The sequence below is a fragment of the Apium graveolens genome, chromosome 3, assembly GCF_009905375.1.
Source record: "Apium graveolens cultivar Ventura chromosome 3, ASM990537v1, whole genome shotgun sequence".
In the NCBI taxonomy this organism is placed as follows: domain Eukaryota; kingdom Viridiplantae; phylum Streptophyta; class Magnoliopsida; order Apiales; family Apiaceae; genus Apium; species Apium graveolens.
The window spans coordinates 137232874-137242829 of NC_133649.1; the positions used below are offsets into that span (position 1 = coordinate 137232874).

Below are 9956 nucleotides of genomic sequence, written 5' to 3' on the forward strand. Positions count from 1 at the left end.
ACTAAATCCACTTCCTCAATTTTCAATTAGAGCAATAAAAAGAAAATATTCAATAATAATTTACTAACATCCAGGCGCATGTGATAACCATACGTAACATCATCAGCCCAACCAAGTCAAGCTTGTTTTAGTGCTACTGTATGTTAAACAAACACACTAGTCACAACAACAATAATTAAGCCACCGATTCACATCAACCCCCACATTTAGTTAGTAAAAATGGTATTAAACCCCACCACTTACCACCTGAAAGTGGATTCCACGTGCCACGTGTGTTTTTCCTACCTCAGCAGCCATCTTTTGTTGTTTACTGGTCCCATAACTAAAGCCTGTACCAGCATGTGCATTATGCATACACTGTATGATATACAGAAGTACATGTACTTTCCTTACACGAGGCTTCTGCTTCTCTGTAGAGAATCTTAAACAATGTCAGCAGCTTCAGAGGGGTTGCCAACAAGAAGCTTTAGTGAGATATCAGAGAATGAGTTTATGATAAAAGTTGGGATTGATCTAGTCTCAGCTGCAAAAAGGAATCTTGGGTTTTTGAGATTAGTTGATGAATCCACTTGGCTTCATAAAAAACCCACTATTCTTGAAGCTATTAGAAGGTATAAAGATTCAATTTTTTTTACTTTTCTATCATAAAGATTTAATCTTTGATGAAAATTTGAGATGGGTTTTTAATTTTAATTTATTTTTTTGGTAAGGTATGATGAGCTTTGGATGCCCTTGATTTGTGATCTGATGGTGGGGATTAATCCTCCAATGATTCTTCCTCCTCTTGATATTGAATGGGTTTGGTTCTGTCACACTTTGAATCCGGTATGCTATACCTTAATTTGATATTTACTTGGTTTTGTGTAGTGCTAGTGTACTAAATATTGGGGGAAGAATACTAGGTGAAATGCTAATTTCTTAGTATTAATGCAAGCAAATGATTGAGGTTTGCAGTTCAGTTAGATCAATTAAATCTGTTGCACAGACTGGAGATTGCATCAGTTCACCATTGCAGTAGTAACCTGTAAATGAAGTTGCCGAATTTCATCTTGATAGAAAATTAATAACATTAAAAATTGGAATTATGAAGGATCATTAAGTAGATATGTGTATTGCCAAGTACAGGGCTTGATATTACATGATTATTACTTCGGATGATGAGCCGTACTGTTGAATTTTAAATCCGTTGTCATGTAATTTCAAAACAGGAGAAAAAATTGCAGGATATGTGTTATACTATGTTTCTTTGAGTAAGCCAATTTGTTTACATCTCCCTGTATATTATATGAAACTGATCATATGCTGTCAGTTCTTTTCTTGGTTAATAATGAAAGCTATGTTTCTCTTTATATAAGTCTAATATATAAACTGCTTTCCAGGTTGGTTACAGGCAATACTGTGAGTCGAGGTTTTCGAAGCTCATAGGAAAACCTTCAATTTTCAATGAAGAAAATGAAGACTACGCATTAAATAGATGTAGAGAGATTTGGGTTCGGAAATATCCAAATGAGCCCTTTGATAACGAAGAAGATTCTAATCAGAAAGATGACATCATTTGTAATGAAGACCTTCTGGCTGAGGTGTCGAAACAAAGATGTATTTATGCCAAGTTTAGTGAACCATACATGTCAGAACTTGTATATCTAATTGCAGCGAAACGACGGTTCAAAGGTTTCCTGTATATGATGCAAAGATTTTCAGATGGTTGCTGTCGTTTAGTACCCACTACAGATATACTACTAATGTTAATGACACATCAGGTGACTGCTCTCTCTATTCTCTTTCCTGCTATCTGTAATTTCATTTGAACTGGGTTATGATTCTTCTAGATTTTAACGAAAGATTTGCCCATGCCATCAGTAAAGTTTGAATTTCTCATTGCAGTTATAATAAGTTGAAAGCTATAAATTAAACAGGTACCCGCGATGAAGGATTTCTAAGTTTCGGCTACTAAAGTGCATGTATAAGTACTCCTTTATTTCATAATAACTTATAAAGTATCTCATCTGTTATAGAACAGAGGAAGAATTTTAGGACTACTATGATTTTAGCATCTTGCTATTAAAGTTAATTCTAATCATATGAACTAAGATGTTGTGATGCTTCAATATTCTTGTGATATGGCCACCTTTACTTTATCTTACAGTCTCTGATTACGTTGCACGCTTTTTGTTTAAATTAGAGTTATCCCACTGTATACGCAACAGATGTTAAGGAAATGGAGGGGGTTATGTGGAAGACTGTTGGGGCATGGGAAGCTGTAAAACTCAACGAAGTTGAAATGACAAAGAAGCTGTGGGAAAAGACTTTTGAGGAACCCTATGAGAAAGCCGGTTGCGAGGCTATTTCAGGAGTTCAAAAAATTAAACCACCGATTTATTGGAAGGTCACTGATCTTGATGTGAACACAAAGTACAAATCATTGTTACCTAGGTTCTTATCTGAGGTCAGTTGTCTGTACTTCACTAGCCTTCCTATGCATTTCTTTTTTCTCTAATTTCTTTCAGTCGATGGAAAAGCAATTTTCTTCATCCAGTTAATTTTTTATATTCTCGATTTGAAGTTGGCATAATTTAATGATTCTATAAAATGGAACTACTCATAATATATATGTAATACCTAAGTTTCTTTCCAAAGCCAAGGCTTAATTACAATGCTTCTGATGCCCTTTACCCTTCACCCACATTAACCAAATTTTTCCGTTTATAATTTTGGTACTGAAATCGTTCCGTGTCTCCCACCAAATTTACTGATTTCGAGATCTTCAAGCATACACTGTATCGAATTGGTGGTCTATCAATATAATATTGGGTGTGGACACCTCTTTCAATAACCTTAAAATATGCTAACAAATTTTAAAAAATGACAGATCAGGCAAATGAAATTTTCCACACTTGAGCCATTTACAGTAATTTGTCAGACGTTCTAAACCATTGTGTGCACATCTTCACAGTTTTATAATATGTTCCACTGAAGGCAATCAAAGTTAGAAAAAGCTAGGCTTACAGGATCTATTTGCTAGAACAAAGTAGTTACCATAGTTGAGAGCAAAATTGTATTACTAGGCATGCCAAAAGTTTGCTGAAAAACGTTGAAGAAGTTACATCTAAAGTGGATGCCATTCCCTAGTAAAAAAGTAATTTAAGCTAAATGTTGTCCTTCCTCAACCCCAAAGCTAATGATCGGTGCTGATCTAAGTGATCTGTTTCTAGGGACTTTAGAGAAGCTATTTATAAAATGTTAATGGAAGTTCTATGAAGCAACTTAGATTTCTGATCTCTTTCTTTTCTTAGTTGCTTTTTTGAAATTTGAAATAGATTTTCTTAACTTAACTAGTCGGACTTTCTGTATTTTCTTATTTTAAGTAAATAGTAGGAGTAGAATTTGTGTTAAAAAAAGCACAAAGTGCACTACAATTTATCCATTCAATCAATAACCAAAAGTTTTTAGTTTACCAACTTGTAATTCAGGTCTGTGTGATGGCCAAGCTAAACCCCAAGACAAATATAACAGCAGAAGGAACTTCAGTGGAGTTTCTACGTTTATGTATGTTGAGATGTCATAAGGAACTCAAATTAAACCAACCCTTAATCAAGCTTACCTGTGATTCGTGGAAAAAAACATGGCATCTCTTCTGCGAGTTTGGGACTAAAGGGTTAGTACTTGAGCTTCGTCACCCTAATGGCCGCTGTTTTAAGGGAAGTAGTCTGGTAGATACCTTAACATTTTCTTGGAATGCTTTGCTTCGTGCACCCTCGCTTACTCTTGGCAGAGAAATCAGTGCAAAAGTAAGGTTGTTTGCTTCAATGACTCCACCCGTCCAAGCACCGTACTTGTTAAAATGTGTTGCAGATAGAGTAACAGATGATTCAGGGGCAATGATTTCGGATGTCATTCTTAAAATGCATCAATATCGGCCTCAAGAAGGTCGGTGGCTGTCACGCACAGTTCTTGATCACACAGGAAGAGAATGCTTTGTGATTCGTATGAGGTTAAGTTTACCCTTAAGATTTCTGTAGTCGCCTATATTCAATTTAATATATATTTTTTGTCTAATATGCAAGTCTTCTCTGTAACAGAGTGGCAGGAGGGATTTGGAGGAGGGGTGGTGAAGTCCCTTCACCGTTGAAATGGGAAGATAGGATTATAGAGATTCGAGAAGGTTCTTGGTTTTATGAAGCAGGTTCCATTGGTAGAGCTCCTGGTAAGTGATCGTACAATTCATCCTTTTCATTGCTATAGAAGCTTATATTTACTTATGCCGTGTTCCTGAGAAGGAAATAACAGAGATAGGTCTTGATAGATCTGTCCATACACTTTATATTAAATTTGGAATTATACCTGTGCATTATTCCTTCGCAAAACTGGTCACAGTCCTTAGCAATACCTTAGTTACTATTTTGAAAAAAAGAAAATTAAGCCAAGTTTGTTTTCTCCAGTGCATATAATATCTATAAATACAGAGTACAGGAAAATTTTCCAATTTTCTGGAAGCATCATCTGGTATGTGGGGTTGTAATTAGGTCCATTGCATCGAACATCCTGGTTTTAGTTGTTTTTTTCAAAATCTAAATGCAACTACTAAGAGTTGCATTTGCCATCTAGTGCAGCAAAAGTGGTAGGAACTGCAATTCCAAAAGAACCGCCTGAAGGTTGGCAAGCATCTTGGTGTTTTTCAACAGGGGATGAATTATTTGTGAAGTATGGGTCATCAGCATCCATTTCAGGCTTGTGTCTTGATTTAAAAACTTCTGCATGTACCGGTTCATGGGTAACTTGTCGATAACCATTTCCGATCCAAAATCAACTTATTTTATAATCGAGACTATTAAAAGCTAGTTTTAAATGCAGCTGCGGTTACTAATAGGGCGACGACTGCAGTATCAAGAACAAACGTCTAGAGATAGCAATGACTCGAAAGAATACAACGAAAGAAACAGAGAACTACAGGTTGATGATGATGATGGTTTTGTGACACTTGTCAGGTACTCTGAGGAAAACCCTGATGGAAAGGCTACTGGTCTTATAAACTGGAAGTTATTGTTGGTAGAACTGCACCCCGAAGAAGATTCAGCATTCATGCTTCTTCTATGCATTTCGTTGCTCAGAAGTATTACAGAAATGAAAAAGGAAGACATTGGAGGCTTGTTAATTAGGAGGAGGTTAAAGGAAGCTAAGCTCGGGGCCAGAGACTGGGGGTCAGTTGTACTCCATCCTTTTTCATATTCTTCATCCATTTCCTCGGCTTATGTTCACCCTTGGCACTGGAACCCCAAGGTCCTGATGGCAATGGACAAAGTGGATCTGACGAGACCAATAGGTGTTGGATATCCACCAGAGGAAGGCGGTGATAAGTTGTACAAACAATCAATTATTTCATAAAAAGATATTAACAGGAAACACAATGCGGAAGATGTAATTATAGTTTTTTATGACATGATACTACCGTATCTAGTGGGAAAAAGGACCGTAAGTATATAGTTGTATCAAGACTGAACATGTGTAACTAGCATCAGCAGATGAATTTTATTTGCATCTGTCTGGTCTTAAAAGTCAGATGCTATTAGCCGACTCTCCCAAATTCTGGATCTTCAATGCATGATAGTACAAGTTAGATATTTTTGAATATCTATATTTAAAAATATAATCATTATTTTAGTTTATTATTGATAACTTCGGGTGATGGGGCTGTTTCTTTGACGCCGTGCCTGGATCCTTCGCCGCGGTGTAGCTATCGTGGGTTCCTACAAAACAACACCGGAAGGGGGGTTTGGTTCTCGCGGCGCTTCTGGTGTGAGAGTTAGAACTCACTTTTGGGGAAGATGAAGATATATAGGAACGAAAGGTGGCTGTGTGTATATGAGGGTAAGAGAGTGATTAACCCTAAAACCTTATCTTTTTGGGCTATTTATAGCCCAAGGATAGGCTTTTGGGTTGGTACCTTTGAATCGTAGTTGTTGGTTCGAGGAGCGGAGGACACCTGGATGAGATGGATGCCTTACACATGTCAGGATGGGAGTGGTTGAGTAATGTTTTAAGGATCTCCTGATACGTACTCTGATTTTGCTCATGATTGATGAATGACAGTTGTCCATATCATGCGCTTGGGGATGTGCCTCACGTGCTGGTATTCCCCTTAGGACTAGATTAGTCTATACTGGTTGTGTGCGGGAAAACTGTTAGGACTAGATTAGTTGGACTGGTTGTGTGTGGCACTGCTGTTGGGACTAGATTAGTCCGGACTGATTGTGTGCATGACTGTTGTCAGGACCAGATTAGTCTGGACTAGTTGTGTGCGGGACTGGATGGAGTTAGGAGTCCGGACATGGTATGTGTACTATCATGTGCCCCCAACTCCCTTATGCAGATATTCTGGATAGGGGAGTAAGGTTTGTATATTTTGTAAGTTGTTGCTTGTGACGAGAATTTGAGCAATCCTTTCCCCTCAGTCCGGATTCTGTTGAGTTCAGAAAATTAGGACTGAGGTTTGATGTCTTGAGAGGAATTTGAGCTTTGCTTGCCCTCAGTCCGGATTGTCTTGAGTTCAGCCAATCAGGACTAAGGTTGGTTTTCCTTTGAAGTAGAGGGTTTCGAGCACATAAACGCAACGGAAATAGTAATTAAAAACGTGAAAAATCAGAATTTTCGAAATCCATCGTAGGATTTATGCGAAAAATAGATATTTAATTCGTAGATCAGATTGTTTACCTTAAGAAGTTTTACAAATTGGTTAACTAATGGAGATCCAATGCTTGTTTAATCACCACGCATCCCGCCCTCGCGATCTACACTTGTTCGGTATCCACACGAATGCTTGAACGCAAGGATTGAATGTGTACTAGCACAAACTCGTTTCTTCTTAATCTCTCCATCTTCTCCCTTGGTGGCTAGAGTTTTAGTAAAAGTCTTGCATACAAAATCAGCCACACAAGAGATATTATATAGAGAGTATAATACGAATTATAACTCTTAACTAATTAGGAGTTATTATTAATTTGAAATTTCTATTTGTATAATAATTAAGTCACACTTAATTATTTAACAAATGAATTTCATAATTAATATTAGTAAATTCGAATATCAATATTTATCTAATTAATTAAGCCATACTTAATTAATATTATAAATAATTCGAATTACTTTAATTTAATTTAAATCCAATTTAAATTAAATAATATTTCAAGCATTCTTAGTGTGTGACCCTATAGGTTAGTATTACTTTGTCAACGAATTTAAAATCTAATTTAAAATCGTAAACAATGAGCGGCATCTAGTAATACATCATTGCTACCCAAGTAATAATAATTGAATCGGTGATCGATTAAATCTTTTGTAAATAATGTACAATGTAATATAATCCCTTTAACCAAATATTATAGATTAAACTAGAGGCATGTAATGTGTCATCCTCATCATAGTTTAATCCAAGTTTCCTTGATCAATGAGTAGACTATCATATCAAATCAACATTTGAGCGTGACCACGCATTTCATAGTCTAGCTCACACAAGAGGCCAATAATATCACTCCTAAAATAGGAGAGTTAAATCCCATCTAGATCATTCATATTTCTTATACGATTCATAATATACCCAATGTCCACTTTTATCATTACCCGGTCAAGGACAACTTTTAATGGAATCAATGTATATTAATTATCGTATAGAAATATAATGACTTCAGGTCTAAGTACCATTACATCATTATCACTGTGAGAATTACTTATGACACAACAAATACGTAGAATCTCACATTGGGTCTGTCCAGCATCATGTATATATACATCTGCCTGTGTTTTTTACTTTAGTATCATCATACCTATAATCAATGAGATGTGATCATCAGTCAACAAACACAACAGTCTTAATGCATTATTATTGTCCCTTAATAATAATACTCGACTAGGGACCTTTAGGAATATTGATACTATTCTCATAATCTCATTTCTAAGTCACGTACTTAGAGATATAGAATTTCATATCATATTCCAAGGACATTTATTAATCTAACATTTATATCACTGTAAATTAAGAATTAATAAATTATAAAGGGAATAATCGATAGAACATAAACATTAATAATCCTAATGTCTTAAACTAAAACATCATAGTGTTGTCTCTTAGGCACAAACACTAACAATCTCCCACTTGCACTAGAGCAATTCACCCATGTATCTAATACTCATGGAACTAGTATGACCATCATATTTCTGCTGTGACAAAGCCTTAGTCAGTGGGTATGCAACACTATCATTAATATGCACTTTACATTTATATCTCCTTGATCATGAATCTCATTAATAAGGTGATATCGCCTAAGGACATGCCTATACAGTCTCCTTGGTTATTTCAAAAGTATCAATATATTCGGCTTCCATTATAGAATCATCAATGTTTTTACTGTGAACCATTCCAGCTAACATAACTTATATTAGACAAAACATAAACCAGACATAGACACCTAATCATCCTTGTCTATCCAGAAATTAGGTTAAAAAACTAGTATCGGTGTAACCCTTTACAACCAGTTCCCTATCTTCCCAATACACCGAATATAAATCTTTAGTCCTCTTTAAGTACTTAAGAATGTTCTTGAAAATTATCCAGTGACCCTCATCTGGATTAGACTGGTATCTGCTAGTCATGCTCAACGCATATGAAACATCAGGATACATACATATCATTGTACACTTTATAGATCCAATTGCTAAAGCATATGGAGCTTTCTCAAACGACCCTTATCATCTAATGATTTAGGGGCAATTATCTTTTGAGATCGCTATCCCATGAGACATCGAAACATATCCTTTCTTTATCTCCTGCATCTTAAAATGATGTAATATTTTATCAATATATGTACTCCGACTAGGTCGATTAATCTTTTCAATATATCTTTATAGATCTTGATCCCTAATATATAGGTAACATCCCCTAAGTCTTTCAGCAAGAAACTATTTCTCAACCAAGTCTTAACAGCCTGTAGAGTAGGTATGCCATTTCTTATTTGTTATATGTCATCTACATGTAATACTAGGAATATCACATGGCTCCCACTAACCTTCGTGTAAACACATGGTTCATCTCCATTTTGAATAAAGCCAAACTCTTTGACCGTTTCATTAAAATGAATATTTATTCTCCTTGAGGTTTGCTTCAATCTATAAATAGATAGAAGCAAATTACAAACTATCTTAGCAAACTTTGGATCGACAAAACCCTCAGGTTGTATCATATATACATCCTTTCAAAGGCTCCCATATAAGAAAACAGTTTTGACATCCATTTGCCAAATCTCATAGTCAAAGTAAGCAACTATTGCTAACAAAATCCTGATGGACTTGACCATAGTAACCGGTGAAAAAGTCTCATCATAGTCTATACCATGAATTTGATTGAAACTTTTTTGCCACTAGTCGCGTCTTATAGGTCTGTACTTTACCATCCATGTTAGTTATTTTTTTTGAAAACCCACTTGCACCCTATAAGTTATATCCCTTTGAGTGGATCAACTATAGTCAATACTTTATTTTGATACATGGATTCCATCTCGGATTTCATGGCCTCTAGCCATCTCTCGGAATTTGAACTGTTCATAACATCTTGATAGGTGAGAGGCTTTTCATTATCCGTAAGCATCACATCACCATCTTGAGTCAAAAGAAATTCATAATTTCTCCCGGGCTCATGGTGAATCCTACTAGATCTACGAATAACCTGTGTTTCTTGGATATGATTACTTTCAACATTTTAATGTACATCCTGATCTTATTCCAACTCTGGTTCAATATTATCATGTGGTTCTCAATCTTCATCGAGATGTATTATCCTCCCACTGATTTTCTTAGAAAGTAGTTCTCCCTCAAGAAATACAGCTGCCCGAGCAAAAAACACTTTTTTCTCGGAAGGATTATAAAAACTATACCCTAGTCTCACTTGGGTATCCTACAAAATAACATCT

General features: G+C 35.8%; 1 protein-coding gene across 1 annotated transcript; it reads left to right on the plus strand.

The window, feature by feature from the left end:
• The first annotated feature begins 322 nt into the window (after nt 1-322).
• LOC141712789 (uncharacterized) lies at nt 323-5581 on the plus strand. Its single transcript, XM_074515860.1, has 8 exons — nt 323-611; nt 711-825; nt 1380-1760; nt 2183-2446; nt 3471-3991; nt 4080-4204; nt 4611-4771; nt 4852-5581. The coding sequence occupies exons 1-8, from the start codon at nt 430-432 to the stop codon at nt 5380-5382; spliced, it is 2280 nt and encodes a 759-aa protein (XP_074371961.1). The 5' UTR covers nt 323-429; the 3' UTR covers nt 5383-5581.
• Nucleotides 5582-9956: the final 4375 nt, after the last annotated feature.